Here is an 18,503-nt window from a genome sequence, read left to right on the forward strand (position 1 = left end):
CCATCACAAGGCGTCTTTGTTTATAGATCAATTTTGAACCTGATACCCCACCGGACCTTATTCTTGAGAGGAATTTGTTGCTAGCCATTCTATCTAACCAGAGAACGAGATGCAGAAGGGTTGACTCGCTAGAAGTGGTAGCGTGGCCAACAGATAGAAAGCCTACGTCAGATTCCTGTCCTTTAAAATGCATGATAATTTTTACTTTGCAACATCCGGGCAACAGCCAGCAAATAGATAAGCATGTTGGCTCTTTATTCATTACCAAGAGTTCTATTACTTTGTCTCTGTAATCCGATACATCTGAATAGGCACATCTGTCGAATGAAAGAACCCCGTCTGTTGCTCCCTGGACGGCGATTCAAACGATACTTGCTCCGCTGTGAACGAATTCTCTTCTACACCCATGCAAGTAAGCTTCGACCCGACAGAGGAGAAGAAAGTGGAAGGGAAAGAAAGGAAGAAAGAAAGGGGAAAGAGATGAGAACATACCACAAGCGCGCAAAAACGTCCCAAACGTCTCCTGATTCCGCAATGTCGCTGCGATCACGAATTCCTTGATTCCGTGGTTTTGGAACAGGTCGTGGACTGTGGAGATTAGGAGGGGGATTAGGTCTGTGTCGTAAATCTGGGAGTTGATGGGTTAGTAAGTACGTGGGTAGGTAGGTTTGCGCGTGAGATCGGGTCTTGTGGTTTAGTTTATAGGTTGTAGATGTATCTAGGTGTCCTTTACCCAACATCCATTGGATATAGTATACAGTATATACCATGCTACGAGGTAGAAGGGTCGGAAGGAAAGGAGAGGAAAGGGGAGGAAAGAGGAACGAGGGATGATGACATACCAAATCAGCACCAAGGGCAACGTCGAATGTAGGTGTGGCAGCAGTCTCTTTCTTTTCATCATTCGAAATCGGCTCTCCGTCCTGTTGTGCAGCCGTATCCATGCTCTCACCATCCAACGGCGTCCCCCATTCCCAGACCGCAGCGCTGAATTGTCCCTGCTCTTCTCCATCCCCAGGTCTGTTTTCAAGACAATTCCTCCCCGCACAATCCCTCATATTCTCAATCAACGCCGGCTCGCGATCCGTCGCCACCACCCTCCTCGGCCGCAGATACTTCGCACAGAACATCGACACCAGCCCCGTCCCCGCACCCAACTCAATGACCCTCTTCTCCTGCACGAGCGCCCCCCCGGCAGGTGTACTCGACAGATACGTCGCCAGATGGAGAGAAGCTTCCCAAGTGCGGAAGCCCGTGGTGCCAGCGGCGAGGATCAGGCCGCGCGATTCGGAGGTGATGATCGTTCGTGGGGGGTCGGAGGATGACGATGACGGCGGAGGCCACGGCGCGGTGTATTTGATGTAGGTTAGTTGTTGGGCTTGGTGGATTGTGGAGGACGGTTTTGGTTGCGAGATGAGCGTCGCCCAGGCGGAGATGAGGTCGGGGTGGATTTCCTGGATGGGGAGAAGAGAGAAAGGGTTGTTTGATAAGATATTTGATTTTTTTTTTGCATTGAGAGAGAATTTATATGTATATGGGTATATAGATTTGCGATTTGCAGAACAGAAAAGGAAATGCGATCAATCGGCAAGGTTGGGTTCATACATCCTCCTCAGGGTCGCTGATCGCTTCTTCGATCCGTGATAGAATCATCTTCAGCACTCGCGTCTGGTAGTTTACCGGGGGGATGGGCCAGACTGAGGTCTCGTCGAACATGTGCGCATAGATGGCGCTTTGTACGGCGGGGTGAACGATGTCGCGGCCTTGGGGGAGGGGTAGGAGGGGAGGGTCGACCTGTTCGTGGAATTGGCGGGTGAGAAGGTCGACATGGTGAAGAACAGGTGAAGTCATGATGAAGAGGAACAACTGCAATAAAGATCCAACATGATCGCAAAGACCGAGTACAAATTACAAAGGGAAGAGCGACAGAGGATAATGAGCGACTCCACCCCCGGTGCCAAGCATATCACGTGCCGCCTAACCCCAAGTGGCTAGCGCAGAAGGCTAGCCGAGAGCCCACGCTGCACAACGAAACGGAACCCAAAATTGTCTTGAACATCTCGAGCCCGCCGACAGCGACTTCGACAATCCCACCCGCCTCAACTTCTCCGTCCCTTTCGACGACGCAGACTACCGCAAAGATGGCCGACACTCCCGTTACCCTGCGGACTCGCAAGTTCATCCGCAACCCCCTGCTTGGTCGTAAGCAGATGGTCGTGTAAGACTTCCACTTTACTTTTCCATCCTACCTGTTTTTTTGATCCCGGTTTGTGCTCGGCGGTTGCGAATTCCAGTACGGCAAAGGGTGGTTTTCAATTTCGTCTTGGGAAAGAAAAGAAGGGGGAGGAGGGGAAATGCTGCGTGAATTTTCTTGAACGAGAAAATATCTGGGTTTTGAAAGCGTTATCCGATACGACGACAATCCATCTTCATCATGATTGAAGAAATTCAACAGAAGGCAAACCAACTGAATGGAAACTGAGATTTTCAATCTGGAATCGCAACCACCGATCGAGCCAGCATCTTCACTCTCGTTTTACCATCTCCAGATTTCCTCATCTAACAACTCCTCATACAGGGACGTCCTCCACCCCAACCGTGCCAACGTCTCCAAGGATGAGCTGCGCGACAAGCTCGCCGACCTGTACAAGTCCAACAAGGACCAGGTCTCCGTCTTCGGCTTCCGTACGCAGTACGGTGGTGGCAAGAGCACTGGTTTCGCTCTCGTCTACGACTCCACCGAGGCCCTGAAGAAGTTCGAGCCCCGCTACCGTCTCGTCCGTATCGGTGCTGCCACCAAGGTGGAGAAGCCTTCTCGCCAGCAGCGTACGTTATCCTTCTCATTCTCCAGATCTGGACGATCCACTCGACATCCAGATATCGCAGATACCAAGTACACAATACTAACGAGAGATCCCTACAGGCAAGCAACGGAAGAACCGCTCCAAGAAGTTCCGCGGTGTCGCCAAGGTCAAGGGCCCCAAGAAGTCCAAGAACTAAGCGCATTCTCTCTGTGGAAACTCGACTGGGTGAATGGGAAGGCGGTGGTTGTTGGAGATGGACTCGGATGCGGCCAGGGGCTGGGGATGATAGCGATGGAGAAGACGATAATGATAATGGCGGCCCTCCTATGGGGGTGTATGATAGGTTACAACCTGTGCAAATGGTCCATTGGGTTGTCTATCAGTGTGTTCCATACTGCTAGATCCTTCTACCTTTACCATCTTTGCCCCCGTTTCGATTATCATACCCGTGGAAAACCAACCCTTGTGACGATTTGAACAAAAAAACAAAGGCAAACCAACTGAGAAAAGAAAAAAACTAAAAAAGCGAACTTCCTTTTCTTTTTCTTTTACTTTGTTTCTTTTCCACGCCCAAGCCAGCGTCTTCCATATGTCTATCTGATCCGGACTTCCTGACCGACAGACTGACCCCGAGCCGAGATGAAACCTTTTTTCATGTTTTTATTTTATGGGGAGAATAGAATCAACTTCTCGGTGTTCGGAATCGGGGAATGGGACGGATTGAACAACAAAATAAATGATTTCCCCATGTTTACCTGTTTTTTTTGATATAAGGAATCTTTTCTTTTTCCTGTTGACTTTGACCATTTCCATCCCAACTTGCTTCATGCCTCTAGAATCCAGTCATTGATATGATTCGATATGGTTCAGATCAGCTCGACTCATTCAATACATATCGAATGAAAGAGAAGAAATAACCAAAACCAACACTGTCGATCATCCATAGGATTTTGATTCTCTTCCCATGCCCATGCCCATGCCCTTCCCCAGACCTACATTCACATACTCATGTAGTTATGTATATCCATCCCCCGTCTCACATACTACAGAGTAAAGTACCCTAGCTCCTCCCAGGAACCACCCAGTTGGGAACCTCGCTTCCGTCTCCCTTCTCGTCGGAGCGACGATCAAGTCGCACGAGACGTCCATGTCCCCAACATGTAATGTTTGGCCTGGTACAGGTCCTACCGGTTTCCCCCAACGGCGTATGGGATGTTCGGGTTTGGTGAGAGTGTTGATATTTTGGTAGTAGGTAATATGTTCTATGTCGGTAGTGTTATATTTGGACCTATATCTGTACTAGGGAGGAGAGTGGTACGTTACCTGGTACTGTTGTTAACTACGGTACGCAGGTGCAAGCAAGCAAGGAAGTAACTCAGGTAGAGTATGTATGGCCTGATCAACAAGCAGGAACACACGGAGACCTCCCGGGAGACAGGCTTTGCTACCTAAGGTAGAGCATGTAAAAATGTAAATATAGCCGTGTACATGTAACCCTTTCTGTCTCCTGTCTCGAAATACTTACTTGTCTCTCTCTCCCTTAATCTAGATTTGTTTGCTCACATCCCGGAATCCCGGATCCAAGATCCAGAATCCAGAAATCAGTCCCCTCATCCTCAATCCACGATTTCAGCTTCCATCCGCTTCAGCTCGAAAGGTAGAAAGGTTAAATTCGGTCTAGAATGGACTACTACTACTACTACTACTACTACTACTTGCTGACTGACCGAGGTAGGTCTCAAAGCTAGTCTGTGGCTGGCCTAAAGTGAGGGATTTAAGGAATCCAAATAAAACCATCGACAAGACATGGAAGTCTGGTCTGGTCTGGTCTGGTCTGACTGGGTGGTTGTTCAAGTCGTACATGTTGAGATTATTCAAGGGTCTAATGCGCCTCTCTTTTTTTTTTCTTTCGTCGGGGGGTGGGGGGTTGCCACCTTCCTTCGTTCGCTTTAACTAATTGGTATGGAGATGATGAATTAGCTAGTAGTTAATTGGCTAGGTGTTTGATTCCAGTTCTGTGATATAGAGCTAGAGTCCAGGGTCTGTTGATCGTTCTTTGTGAATATTGAATTAGTGTCTATGTATTTATGCAAGTGTATGTATGGTCTGATGGTGGAAACAGACCATATGAACGAACTACTACATCTATACAACTGATCTAACTACTAACAACCTCAGACATCTGACATCGGACATAAAATCTAAAATCTACACAACCAATCCAAGAACCCATGAATCCAAGCAAAAAGTCCACCCCGCCACTCTCCTTTGTCCGAGTTATTTTCATCGTATGATTTGGAATCCCCAAACCATGAGGGCGTAACTACAAGACAGACAAAAGTATAAAGTAAGACAAATTAAAGATGATTTCTTTGTTCTCAAATGAATGAAGTAACTACCTATGGCTGACTACTTTCGCCGTTTAGGTTAAACACATTACAAATCGATGAAAATTCAAACAAACAAAAAAAACCAGAAATGTTAGTTAGACAAGAGCCACACTATGCGCCGATCCCAATTAGGCGGTGGTATCAACGAGTCAAGCAATAATGGATCAGAAAAGCAGGGCAGATAAGACAAGACAACAGAGGAAAAAAGACACAGATCCATACAGGATAACCGCCAGGAAACAAAGAAAGAAAAAAGATCAGCCAACCAAACCAACCAACACGAGCTGAAAACGCCCCTGAGAACTGCGGCCCGGTCCTGTTTGTACCGGTGTTTATCTCGCGGTGGGCGAAAAATGAAATGAAAAGGAAATAATGAATAATGAATAATGAAAGAGATTGCCGACCCTAATGCGACAACACTCCTGCGAACCCAGCCCCAGTATTAGTGTAACATTATTCTCTGGTTCTTAGAATGGCAAACAGTAAGCAGGAATGTGTGGATGTTCCAAGGAAGTAGTACAGTCAAGGGGATATTTGAAATCATTTCCAGGCCTCCAGAACAGACAAGGAAAAGGGTGGGTGGAACCAAGGAGAGGGGATCAAGAACACTGAAACAAAGATAATCTAAAGTAGCAACAGGGAGAGAAAGAGGAAAAGAGCTCGTAGGGAACATCAAATGAGGGAATTATCTGATTTTTGTTCCCTGGTGTGTGAGCACAGAGCCATTACCGCTGGTACTTGGGGCTGTAGACGCCAGCCATGGGATACCGTCAGGCGCAATATGTCCCCAACGAATCTGCATTCATGCATCAGAATCCCCCCGGGTTACTCAGAGCGGGGACTGGCGGACGGTGCACCTCGGTGGATGTACCCGTGCAGAGGGCACCGTACGGCAATGAAACTTCACAGTCCGATGGCTTGGGCCGCGTGTAGGGGAGTCCATTGACCAAGGTCCCAGGCCGTCCGGAACCGCCCGCCTCGGAGCATTTCTTGCTCGTCTTATCGCTGGTGATATACCGGTAGGTATCGGAGCCGCCCTCCATAGACAGCAGGCGGCTATTCTCGCGAGAAAGGGCCCTCGTGAGTCGGCCGTCGTTGCTGCGGATTTCATCTCCCGACTCAGAGGGATCCAGGGCTGCAGTGGTAAATGTCCCGCTGGATGATAGCAATGATGACGGCGTCCCTACCGTAGTCATTGGCAAGAAACCTAATACCGGCTCGTGTGTGCTCGGAGGGAATGGCTTCGTCATGGAACTGGTTCCCATGGAGCCTCCGTTCGAGCTCGGCAGTCCGGGGACCCGAGTGGCACTGTCGGGTGTTGCAGTAACGCCTCTGTAGCTGCTCCAGGGGTTGGATCCCCTGTAGTCTGGAGGAAGATGTACGCCCGAAACGGCTTCCGACGAGGTCGGTAGACTCGGAAAGCCAATGTGATAACGACCGGCAGGGTTGGGAAGAATTCGGTCGGCTACCTGCCCTTCTGGTGATAGGGGTGCCATTGGGGGCGCCACTGATGATGGGTCAGTCGACGGTGAAGTTGCCAGTGTCGGAATCAGGTATGGGTAAGCCGGCGGGTGCACGCAGCCTTCGGAAGTTGGAGCTGAGAACAGGATATGATGATTCGGGACCCGGTGGGTGCTGGCACCGCCGGAGCTCCACGTCTTGGGGTTCCATGGGGCTTCGCAGTAGTCTGCCAGAACGGTTGGGGGCGTGTTGGGGATCAAGTACCCCGAAGTCTGGGGAATACTGTATGCATCAGAGGGCTCGTCCTCGTAATTGATTGCATGATCAATGCTGAACGGGTGGCGGCCGTAGGGATATGGACAATCGGTGGGCCCCATTTCGTAAGTTGTTGGCACATGTCGTGATATCGAGGCGGCACGAAAGCTAGACGGATTGGCCGACAGTGGTCCCATCTTCGGAGTCATAGAAGGCGCATAGAAGCCTATCCTCTGGGACGAAGAGATCGCGGCATTCATCGCGGCATACGGCCAACCGGTCACTTTTGGCTGCAACATTGCCGAATTTACCTTAATTCGATCGTCTCAGCATACATATCACTCAAAAGTCTGTCTTTCTCTGCTCAGAGGCCAGAAGGGTCAATCTCACCCTCAAGAATTGGCAGTTCACATTTCCCACGGAAGCGCAATTCGAACAGCCCTGGTTGTTACCCATATCACCGCTGCATTTGATCTTTCTTTTCCGACATCGCTGACACTGGCAGACGGTAAGAAATGGATACTGTTCATCCCCGAAAGAGGTTTGAGTACTTACTGCAACCTGGATTCGACGACGCCCCGGGTTTCGGCCTTTGCCATCTTGTCCCGGAACAGGACTCGGGCAGTCGGTGCTCCTGTCTAGCAGGTCGTGGGCTCCATGGCTTTGAACTGGATGAGGTATGGGTAGAGGGTCTCGCTTTATAGGTTGGTCAAAGACGACCTCATCCTCGGAGGTGTAGAAAGGATGGGCCATTGCTTCGTTCATTAGTGTGGACGAAAACATGGTGGTCTACCGAGACTCACTCACATCCAAAGTCAAAACCAAGTCCAAGAAAGTTCGAAAGGAACACCAGGTAGAAGGGAGCCGGGGGACAAAAGCATAAAAGGACACTGGGTCAGGGATGGCTTGTGTTCAGCATGTTCCAACTACCGTCTAGTATTCCAAGAGGAACCGGAAAGGATGAGGGGGGCTTAAACCGGCAGCAAGGTCTGACTTTAAGGTCCATGTGTCAGTCTTCCCTTGTTGCCCTGATTGTTTTCTCCAATTTCCTTTAATTTTTATTTTACTTTCTTTCTCTCACTGTTCCTCCTTTCCTGTTGGTCAAAGCCATACGATGCCCCGTTGATTCGCTGATGGGTGTTTCGACCGGTCATAACCTCATCTGTGAACTAGAATATTCCAAGAACGAGTGGCTTTGTCCATTCATCTGCTCATGCAGAAGAGGTACCCAGTTTGATACCTGGTTCTCCTCTGCTTTGTCGTACTGGAACCCATGCAGACTTCCGTCCAATTCCAATTTCCTTTTTTTTTTTTATTATTAAACAAAACAAAAAAGAAAGAAAGAAAGAAAAAAGAAAAGTTGGGAAATCCACCTAGGGGCTGGGTCGTCCACAAGCATGCTCAGTCCTGATAGAAGGCTAGACGGCCAGAATACCCCGGTGGTCTGAGGTTGTTGCACTGGGTGACACCAATGTCGTACAGGTTCATCTTGCCTGGTATTCGCCAGAACGAGTCAAGCTGAAAACTGGGAGAGAATGATCGCTGCTGCGAGTAATTTTCGGCCAATGGACTAGCAGACAGGGTCCACAGCTGCTCTGCCTTTCACCAGCGCTGTCTTTGAATAGTGGGGGCACCTCAGCCAAACCCAATGCGATAAGCAACGCCAATATCAGGATGCATGCTGTCGCTGAGCCGGACAGCCGCCGGCTGCGTTTGCAGGAATCCCCTCCCTTTGTCCAGCCAAAAACAGTCCATTGGGGGTTGTAAAGCAACGGCTGTGGGGAAAATGTTTGCTCGTTGGAATCCTGGATGATTGGGGCGCCTATTGGCTCGGCTTTGGGCCGTCGCCAATATCAAGCAAACTGAATTGCTTTGCGGCAGCCTGGATCCTGCAGCGGTACTTTTGGCAAGTCGTGAACTTTTGTAAAACAAAATTATTTCATTTTCCTGTGGTGTGGATTTGAGTGGCGATGCCCCTTTGAGAGTGAGAGACTCACTAATTAGTGGATGGTTGGTTAAGAGAGAAAAGGTAAAAGTAACAATGACACAATTTCAAACAAGGATTGTTGTGGAGGAAGACTACTGCAAACGAGTATAAGCAGATGATTACACCAATGTCTCAAGACCAAGGCAGTGAAAGACCACTGGGTCAGATCCATTAGATCATCTTGGTCTCATGAAGGGCAAATGAGGCTTAGTAGCCAAGACCGGACCAGAAAGAAGCCCTGGCGAAAATGGACCGGCTTAAAACCTGTGTCCAGGTCACCGGGCTGGATCTGCATCTGTGCATCAAGGTGCGTCGTCCTTCTCTGAGCACCCACCCCCTTTTTTTCTGGAAGGAAATGGTTTCTGTAGACCCTCCCTCTGTCTCATTCTCTTACCTAGGAATTCCAAATCTGCGACGGTCCGTGTTAAATTGGTGGAGAAGCTGTAAAATCGCAAGGGCTGGCATGAGAGAGCAGAATAAAGTTAAGATAAAGGAATCAAAACCAGAGCTAAAATTAAGGACAACGATCAGCCGGCGTCATCAAAACGGGATGACAAGTACGTGGGCCCCGAGAAGATCAGTATGCACGGTGTTCAGGGGCCTAAAGGACTCTGCCCGATGTACATAAGTAGCTGGTTAGGGACCAATGTCATTCGATTGTGTCCAACCAACAATTGAGGGTCAGCCTTGATTGGAATGGTTTCAAAGCCAGCCCTTCAAGGGTCGAGAGAAACGGAGAAGGAAAGCCAAGGAATTCGATCCGTCCCTGTTCAGGCTTGATAGTCAATCAAAACTCAGCTCGAAGGATTCTGTTTGTAAATGCCACCCAGAAAAAGATAAATTAATGACAACAATATTAAATTTGAAGGCGAGGATCTTCGATACTGTCGACATCATAGCCAAACGTTTGGTTAAGCGAGGGCCTGCTATTGGCAATAGGGCCAGCCACCGAATGCCCAGAACCAGTCAGACTTGCTCGTTACTCGTTAGCCCTAAAGGGGTCAAGAGGATGAATAGGAATGATAGATAAAGGGACGACGCCCGCCACGTGTGTTTCCAGGGAGTTATGCTAGCGTCGTCACCAATTTTGTACGAGTGGAAGAAGATTGGCAAGACTAAAGAAGATGCCAGACCTGTTCCGTATCAACTAGCTGTTGGGTCCGAGCTGCAGGAGACCGCCCGTTTGTCCAACGCCTGTTGTGAAACACTGATGAAGACAGAGAAGAACGGTCAAGCAGCGGTGCCACAGTAGCTTTCCGCTGCGCTGAGTTTTGACTTCTTCTTCACGGCCAAGATCGTATTCTACGCGGGCGTAGATAGTCTCAATGCTTAACGGTCGATCGTAATAGCACTTGGACTCATTCTAAGATGTTGAGGGAAAAAGGAGTTCGTCCAGGGACCTTCACAGCAGACCATCTGGCGCGAGATGTCCGAACAAACGGCGATCTGCTGAAGCCTGCGTTCAGGCCCGTTGTTTTCACTAACTGGATTTCTTGTCCAACGGCTCTACCGGAAGATATGCCGTTGGGTTCAAAAGAGCAGGCGTTACACAGTAGAGCGCCGGATGGTCCATCCGAAAGTTTGGAGTCCCTCGAGAGTCGAAGAGATGCGGAGACACTGATAAATCAAATACATCTAATTTGCAGTAATCGTATGATGTTTTCCAGCTGCGGAGAGCCTAGAAAAGAAAAGAAAGGAAAAAGAACAGCAGAGTCAACCCCGGGGAGGGAGAAGAAAGAGTAGGGGAATCCCTGCGGATCGACGCGTTTGACGGGGAAGCAAATCCATTCCGCCCTGCTGATTATTAAATTTGCCGTCATCAAATTAATTGCTCGCGCGCTGCTTCTCTCTCTCGTTCTCTCTCTCCCCCCCAATCCTGCAGCTCACAAATTGCTCCACTCAACAAATTCTTTTATTTTTTGCCTTCTAAATTATTTGATTCGATCTTTCTTCCCCCGGTCAATTTCAGGTTTGTTGACCTGTCGGATTCTCTCCTTCTTCATTTCTCTCTCTCCTCGCGCATCGTTGGTTGTCGCATCGCACGCGCAGCTGCCGGTAGAACGCCATGAGCGTACTACTCGAAACTTCTCTCGGCGACATTGTCATTGACCTCTTGGTCGATGAGTCTCCGAAACCATGTGAAAAGTAGGTGCACTCCGTCGTTTACAGTAAAACCACCATGGCCCTGGTGCGTATGCAATGTCGAGTAGCTGAACCCGAAACTAAAGCCGTTCACATTCTCTCGCTCTAGCTTCCTGAAGCTATGTAAAGTCAAGTACTATAATTTCTCGCCCGTCCACAGCGTGCAAAAAGGCTTTACATTCCAGACCGGCGACCCCATTGGCCCCGATTCCCCCGAAAGCGACGGCGGCTCGTCAATTTGGGGCCTTCTGGAAGGCCCGTCGAAGAGAACTTTCCCCCTCGAGATCCCTCCGAAGTTGAAACACGACGAACGCGGAACGGTCAGTATGGCAACGGTGCCATCGCCGCACGACGACGATTTACGCATCGCTGCAAGTCAGTTCATTGTGACGCTAGGAGATAATTTGGACTACCTAGACGGCAAAGCGGTGCCATTTGGAAAGGTGGTGGAGGGGTTCGACGTCCTCGAGAAGATCAATGATTCTTTCATCGATGATCGAGGACGACCGCTGAAAGACATTCGAATCCGCCATACAGTCGTTCTAGACGATCCTTTCGACGATCCCGCGGGCCTGACGGAGCCGCCAAACAGCCCTGTACCGTCGAAGGCACAGCTCGCGACTGTGCGGATTGCCGACGATGAAGACCTGGATGACAACATGGACGAAGAGTCCATGGAAACGCTTCGCCGAGAGCGCGAGGCAAGAGCTCAGGCGCTCACGCTGGAAATGGTTGGGGATCTTCCATTTGCCGAGGTTAAACCGCCAGAGAACGTCTTGTTTGTCTGCAAGTTGAACCCTGTCACGCAAGGTACTTCTTTCTTTTCTTTTCTTTTCTTTTCTTTTCTTTTCTTTTCTTTTCTTTTCTTTTCTTTTCTTTTCTTTTCTTTTCTTTTCTTTTCTTTTCTTTTCTTTTCTTTTCTTTTTGTTCTACTCCCCGTCGTACCGGCTGATGCTGAACGCTAACAAAATGGACCAGATGAGGATCTTAACTTGATCTTTAGTCGCTTTGGCCGCATTCTTTCATGCGAGGTTATTCGAGATAAAAGAACAGGAGACAGTCTACAATATGCCTTCATTGAGTTTGAACACCAGAAGGATTGCGAACAAGCCTACTTCAAGATGCAAGGCGTTCTGATCGACGATCATCGCATCCACGTAGATTTCTCTCAAAGTGTGAGTAGACAGTCTTGGCCTTTGCTCTGACCCATGCACTCATAATCTTTTTACAGGTGTCAAAACTATCCGACAGCTGGCGGAACGCTACGATTTCCAAGCGCAGTAGCCAACGGGGTGGATTTGGCGGCGTAGCTGGCTTGGAGAAAAAGCGTCAGTACCGTACGTCCGACAACCCTCGTCATCGGGATGATTATTCCATGGTATTTGAGAAGCGCGAAAACAGGCGACGGTCAACCTCTCGCGAACGACGCAGCAGTCGGAGTCCTCCCAGGGGAAGCTCGTATCGTGAGCGGAGACCCAGCCGAAGCCCGCGGCGCAGCTCCAATCGAGATCGGTACCGAGATCGATCATACAGTCGAAGTCCCCCGCGGGAGAAGAACCGGGATCGATACAACGACCGCGAGCGACGAGGGCGAGGCGGTCGGAGTGACGATCGATACCGGCAACGTGAGCGTCGTTGAGTCTATCCAGGATATCCTGGGTAGTATCCAGATCACAGGGGATTGCCAGCGACAATAAATAAATAGAATCAATCAATAATCGGAAGCTTTGGAAGCACACTAGCGAGAGTCGGTGAAACCGGCCCCACGACGCTGCTCGACGGCGCACCCCGCCGTGGTGGGCGTGATTGGCCGGTCGCATCTGAATGGTGGCTTGTCCATGGAAGCCAGTCCCTAAGAATAGAGACTGATCATAATATTATTAGATGGTCTGAATCAGAAACAGGACACACCCAGAAGTAGAAGCCCAAGAAAAGAACAAATTGCTCTCTCGTGGCGGTCAGGGGACACTGGAAACCTAAGCTTCAGCTTCACCCCGCGTCCCATTAAAAGCCCCCTCCCTCCTTCTTCCCCTCCTGTCTTCCTCCCTTGTTTTCTTTCATTCTTAAATCCTAATCCTCTCTCTTCTTCCTCTCGTCTCTTCCCTCTCTTCTGTCTCTCTCCTCCCTTCCTCCCCTCCATCTCTTGTTGGGATTATTTATCTCAGATACATAATCCTTCCCTTCCGTAAATAAATAAAACAACCTCCCATCATGGCTGCTGCTATCAAAGAGACCGTCTCCAACCTTGTGGACAAATTCTCGGGTCACCAGGATGCCCCTCGTCAGCCCTCCGACGAAGAGTTCCAGCAACTACAGCAGAAGTACACCGACGCCGGACAAGGACACCTATTTGCCTTCGTCGGCGAGCTGAAGCCCGCCGAGAAGACTCAGCTCTTCCACCAGCTGAACAACTTCAACCCCACCCGCATCAACGAGCTGGCCGACAAGGCTCTGAACCCCGCCAAATCCCAGGAGGGACCCGTCTCCCTCGAACCTCTGCCCGAAGTGGCCACGGCCTCGATCCTCGACTCCGACCCCAAGGACATTCAGAAGTGGTATGATGAAGGTCTGCAGCTCGTCGCAGCAAACCAGGTTGCCGTCGTCCTGATGGCTGGTGGCCAGGGTACTCGCCTGGGAAGCTCCGCCCCCAAGGGCTGCTTCAACATCGAGCTGCCCAGCCAGAAGTCCCTCTTCCAGATTCAGGCGGAGCGGATTGCCAAGCTCCAGCAGCTGGCCCAGAAGGTTTCCGGCAAGGAGGCCGTGATCCCTTGGTACGTGATGACCAGTGGACCTACCCGCAAGCCTACGGAGGAGTTCTTCCAGAAGAACCAGTACTTCGGCCTGAGCTCGAGCAACGTCGTCATCTTCGAGCAGGGTGTTCTGCCCTGCATTTCCAACGAGGGCAAGATCTTGATGGAATCCAAGTCTAAGGTACGTGACCCCTCAGCCTTATGTACACTTCCCTGTGAAAATCGGAAGACTGACCGCTGCGGAATATTTTGTAGGTTGCTGTTGCCCCCGACGGAAACGGTGGAATCTACCAGGCCCTCCTCACCTCCGGCGTGAGAGAGGACATGCGGAAGCGGGGTATCCAGCACATTCACACCTACTGTGTCGACAACTGCCTGGTCAAGGTTGCCGACCCCGTGTTCCTCGGATTTGCCGCCTCGAAGGACGTCGACATTGCCACCAAGGTTGTCCGCAAGCGTAACGCCACCGAGTCGGTGGGATTGATCCTGCAGAAGAACGGCAAGCCCGACGTGGTGGAATACTCGGAGATCGACCAGGAGACTGCCGAGGCCAAGGACCCCAAGCAGCCCGATGTCCTGAAGTTCCGTGCCGCCAACATTGTCAACCACTACTACTCCTTCCGATTCTTCGACTCGATCGAGACCTGGGCGCACAAGCTGCCCCACCACGTTGCCCGCAAGAAGATCCCTTGCATCCTGGCCGAGACCGGCGAGGCTTTCAAGCCCGAGAAGCCCAACGGTGTCAAGCTGGAGCAGTTCGTCTTTGACGTCTTCCCCTTGACCCCTCTGGAGAAGTTCGCCTCCATCGAGGTGCGCCGTGAGGACGAGTTCTCGCCCTTGAAGAACGCCAAGGGTACCGGGGAGGACGACCAGGACACCAGCAAGCGGGACATTATGAAGCAGGGACAACGATGGATCGAGCAGGCCGGTGGCATTGTGGTCACCGAGGACGAGTCGGTTGGTGTTGAGGTGTCCCCGTTGATCAGCTACGTAAGTTTCTACAGTTTTATACTTGATACATTCCCTGATTGATGAACCTTGCGCTAACATGCGGAATGACAGGGCGGCGAGGGACTCGAGTTCCTGAAGGGCCGTGAAATCAAGGCCCCGGCTGTGATTGAGAAGGAAGAATAAGGGGGAGCAGGAATGAACATAAATTGTTTAGTGGTATCACTGTCATGAGCCTTGAACTAGTATAATATGCATGAATGAAGTACATCATCGTCATCTCACTACTGTCTGCCTGCAAGGAGGAACCCGTCATGTGGATGACTCAGCCAGGTCAATCCTCGGGAACGTGTGCCTCAGGCCGTGCGTCCCGTGTCAATCATTCCGGGGGTTTTTCAACCATGTACGCAACACGGGTCGCTTCGGAAGTCGAAAGAGAGGTTAACATATGATTATGGGTAGGAAAGGATAGGTAGCTGTACCTTTGTCCTTTACTTGTGTAGACTGTAGGACTGCAGTGGTAGGTAGTAAATAGTAGTAAAAATAACTGTCTTGGAACACTTCCATGGGTTCCCCTCCCGCCTTTCCCTGTTCGGCCTCGTCGCTTGTTCCGTTCGATTATTTCTTACGTCTTTTTGTGGGCAACCGCTTTTTCTCTGGAACGTTAGAACCATCCTTAGCTCTTTCATATCGCATATCGCATCTTGCTCTGAGGCCCGGAGGGATTGGAGTGTTGTGTGAGGAGAGTTGCTGTAAGTTTTCTTCCTTTCGTGCGATTTGTGTGGTGCCTAAATTATTATACTACATTCTTTTTTTTCCTGCCCTCCCTCTCTTAGTTCGTTCGTTGGTCGCTTGTCTTTGTCAGCCCACCTTTTCCGAGTCTCGAGAGTGGGCTGTCGAAAGCGTTGCTCCTCCAAGGTTCTCAAGCTGACTGTCGGAAAAGTATTCTTGTCAAGGTGATCTGAAGCTTGTTGTTGATCTAAAAAGAAGTGTGAGTCTCTCGTCGACCGTCAATCCCGTGACTTTGGCTCTCGTTGCACCCTTCGCTGCGCATTGCGCGCAACTCCGAATCTTTCTCGCATTCGCTGCGCTTTTTTGCTGCTATTCTCGACCGATCGTCCTTCCTTTTCTCCATTTGTATTTTCTGCGGGCACCGTTTGTCTTTCCGTTAGAATAAAATCCCGACTCTCAAAGCAGTTAACTGCCTTCCGGCTTGAATGCCTCCGACGAGTCAATTCATACCTTCATGTGACGATGCGAAAGAATGTTGCAAGCGGCTAGAGTCGCATTACAAAAATGGCTTGGACTCGAGTGACTGACGGACGCTCTTCTCTCTTTTGCAGCTTATCATACCGACAAAATGTTGTTGTCTCGACGTGCTTGCTACAAGTGTGGCAACATTGGCCACTATGCTGGTTAGTTGCTTTGGCAAAAGACGAATGAATTCGACTGCCGCGAAGAATGTGCTAATCGGGTGACGTAGAGGTCTGCTCTTCGTCCGAGCGTCTCTGCTACAACTGTGCGTGAAACAACCTGCTACCCCGCTGCTTTTGTTTGCGATTGGTTTCCATTTGGCTGACAGATAGACGGTTGAACAGGCAAGCAGCCTGGTATGTTGTCATGTGTGCCACCGACGACCTCGACCGAATCGTCTAATTCCTCGATCTAGGACACGAATCCAGCAGCTGCCCGCGTCCTCGTACCACCGAGAGTAAGCGCTCTCTTGTTCTTCCCTCGAGCCGTACATGGGTATTGATCTGTTTGTCTAGCCAAGCAATGCTACAACTGCCAGGGTCTCGGCCACGTTCAGGCCGATTGCCCTACGCTCCGTTTGAACGGTGCTAACGGCCGTTGCTACAATTGCAGCCAGCCGGGCCACCTTGCCGTATGTCTCTACCCTTCCTGCTCCGCTCCGTTTCTTGTTCAATTGGTCTAATTCGGGTTGTCTTGTCTTGTTCAGCGCAACTGCCCTGCCCCCGCTTCCGGTGCCGGTGCCCCTGCTGGCCGTGGTGTCGGTGCTCCTCGTGGTGGCTTCAACGGTGGTTTCCGCGGTGGATACGGCGGTTACCCTCGCGCTGCCACTTGCTACAAGTGCGGTGGTCCCAACCACTTCGCTCGTGACTGCCAGGCTCAGGCCATGAAGTGCTACGCTTGCGGCAAGCTTGTAAGTGGTTCCCATGCTTGTCACCCTCGCTGAGACAACAAATGGTTCTGTTTTGCTCACTCTCTGTAGGGCCACATCTCCCGTGACTGCACTGCTCCCAACGGTGGCCCCTTGAGCTCTGCTGGCAAGGTTTGCTACAAGTGCGCCCAGGCCGGTCACATCTCTCGGGATTGCCCCAACAACGAGGCCTCTGCTCAGCCTGCGGATGCTAACGCTGCCGCCGCTGCTCAGGCCGCTCCTGCTGCTGCTGCCGTTGAGGCTGCAGAGGCCGCTCCCGTTGCGGCCGCCGCCCCCACGGCCGTTGCCTAAACGGCCCTCCTACATGACTATCCTCTTTCTTCACCTTGATTGGTTTTATGCATACTTTCAAGGGAGCCTGGTTTCCTTTTCTTTTATTTCCATCATAGTTTATTTCTGTATTCAGGTCTGCCGACCTAAGTCTTGAATTCTTCTTCTCCCATGTTTCTTCCTTTGCATATATTACACCCCCCCAAATGTTTCAGGTTTCGGCACCGGCCTTTTTCTATTATGTATACGACGAACAAAAAGTTTCACGATGTCTAAGGTTCCTTTTACGGCTTGGATCCTATACACGGCTCAGGTTCTTATGATTGGCGTCTATTTGATCTCCTCGGGTATCTCTCTCATTTGAATTATAGGTGCGGCAAGAAAAGAAGGAGACGAGGCGATGCGACGGGTTAATTGAGCGCAGGAGAGACATAGGTGGACTGAAGCAAGTGGCGTGGATATACATGGGAAGAAGGCTTCAAGGTAGTACGGATGGGTTTGTTTGTGCTGAGGATCGTGAGCGAGTGAAGAATGGTACCTGGCGCGGCCACCTCCTCATCTTTTCGTACTATATTCTCCTTATATTCGTTGAATGGGAAGCAAAAATAAAAATTCAAACAAACAAACTGTGTTACTGTCTGGAAGGGTGTATGTCGAAGTAGGGATTGACAAAGATCTAGGGAGCCGAGCTGCTATGTATCTTTGCATGACATTGATGCCTCTGCTTCATTGCGCAAGAAGGTATGCCGAGTCGGAGTGATGTTGTCTGGTTTGCCTTGAATCCCGTGATGCTGGCCCATCTCTTCTTCCTCCCCATCCCCATCCACCTCACCAGCCAATCCTTCCTGCTGTTTTCGTATATCGACCAAGTATCTTCAATTCCTCTCATTCAGTGAACATTCATCAGAAAGTACACCATGCCTGAATCTAACTCAAGTGACGAATTCGATGACGATGTACAGTCAACCTTCTCGTGATGAAAGCACATACCTTCCCAATCCCTTCGTCTAATGTGATTCACAACAGGTTTTCATCGTAGATATCGACTCCATTCAAGCTCATGGTATGCACTTGTTTTCTCACTGCACAACAGGGCTTACAAGATTCAGGGATCGGCGTTGCGGACATTACAAAGTTGAAAGCGAATGGCTTTTATACTGTGGCGGTACACCGTCCCTGTCCGCTCGGTCTCTGCCATACTTACTGATTGTCTAATTCAGTCCGTCCATGGGGCTACTCGGAAGACCTTGTTGAAAATCAAAGGATTCAGCGAGGTGAAGGTCGAAAAGATCAAAGATGCAATTCATAAATGCT

The 18,503-nt window shown here is 50.2% G+C and overlaps 7 protein-coding genes across 7 annotated transcripts; 4 read left to right on the forward strand and 3 right to left on the reverse strand.

Annotated features, from left to right (window-relative positions):
* Positions 1–276: 276 nt before the first annotated feature.
* LDX57_008821 (protein-lysine N-methyltransferase) lies at positions 277–1,851 on the reverse strand (the record flags this gene model as incomplete). Its single annotated transcript, XM_046090545.1, has 4 exons — positions 277–398; positions 493–628; positions 843–1,454; positions 1,606–1,851. 4 exons carry the CDS (start codon positions 1,849–1,851, stop codon positions 277–279), a joined length of 1,116 nt encoding a protein of 371 aa, XP_045946520.1.
* Positions 1,852–2,141: 290 nt separating this feature from the next.
* LDX57_008822 (40S ribosomal protein eS24) lies at positions 2,142–3,000 on the forward strand (the record flags this gene model as incomplete). Its single annotated transcript, XM_046090546.1, has 3 exons — positions 2,142–2,218; positions 2,579–2,826; positions 2,924–3,000. The coding sequence occupies 3 exons, from the start codon at positions 2,142–2,144 to the stop codon at positions 2,998–3,000; spliced, it is 402 nt and encodes a 133-aa protein (XP_045946521.1).
* A 2,226-nt stretch (positions 3,001–5,226) lies between these two features.
* Positions 5,227–7,170, reverse strand: LDX57_008823 (uncharacterized protein; the record flags this gene model as incomplete). Its single annotated transcript, XM_046090547.1, has 1 exon — positions 5,227–7,170. The coding sequence occupies one exon, from the start codon at positions 7,168–7,170 to the stop codon at positions 6,004–6,006; it is 1,167 nt and encodes a 388-aa protein (XP_045946522.1). The 3' UTR covers positions 5,227–6,003.
* An 82-nt stretch (positions 7,171–7,252) lies between these two features.
* LDX57_008824 (Zn(II)2Cys6 transcription factor domain-containing protein) lies at positions 7,253–7,693 on the reverse strand (the record flags this gene model as incomplete). Its single annotated transcript, XM_046090548.1, has 1 exon — positions 7,253–7,693. One exon carries the CDS (start codon positions 7,691–7,693, stop codon positions 7,253–7,255), a length of 441 nt encoding a protein of 146 aa, XP_045946523.1.
* Positions 7,694–10,962: 3,269 nt separating this feature from the next.
* On the forward strand, positions 10,963–12,678 carry cyp6 (PPIL4 family peptidylprolyl isomerase; the record flags this gene model as incomplete). The annotated part of the gene is made up of 4 exons (XM_046090549.1): positions 10,963–11,042; positions 11,149–11,849; positions 12,018–12,214; positions 12,271–12,678. 4 exons carry the CDS (start codon positions 10,963–10,965, stop codon positions 12,676–12,678), a joined length of 1,386 nt encoding a protein of 461 aa, XP_045946524.1.
* A 572-nt stretch (positions 12,679–13,250) lies between these two features.
* On the forward strand, positions 13,251–14,923 carry UAP1 (UDP-N-acetylglucosamine diphosphorylase; the record flags this gene model as incomplete). The annotated part of the gene is made up of 3 exons (XM_046090550.1): positions 13,251–13,970; positions 14,045–14,779; positions 14,852–14,923. The coding sequence occupies 3 exons, from the start codon at positions 13,251–13,253 to the stop codon at positions 14,921–14,923; spliced, it is 1,527 nt and encodes a 508-aa protein (XP_045946525.1).
* A 1,223-nt stretch (positions 14,924–16,146) lies between these two features.
* Positions 16,147–17,210, forward strand: gisB (putative zinc knuckle nucleic acid binding protein; the record flags this gene model as incomplete). Its single annotated transcript, XM_046090551.1, has 6 exons — positions 16,147–16,152; positions 16,221–16,260; positions 16,407–16,448; positions 16,507–16,622; positions 16,698–16,901; positions 16,971–17,210. 6 exons carry the CDS (start codon positions 16,147–16,149, stop codon positions 17,208–17,210), a joined length of 648 nt encoding a protein of 215 aa, XP_045946526.1.
* Positions 17,211–18,503: the final 1,293 nt, after the last annotated feature.

Source organism: Aspergillus melleus (assembly GCF_016097325.1).
Source record: "Aspergillus melleus strain CBS 546.65 chromosome Unknown contig5, whole genome shotgun sequence".
NCBI lineage: Eukaryota > Fungi > Ascomycota > Eurotiomycetes > Eurotiales > Aspergillaceae > Aspergillus > Aspergillus melleus.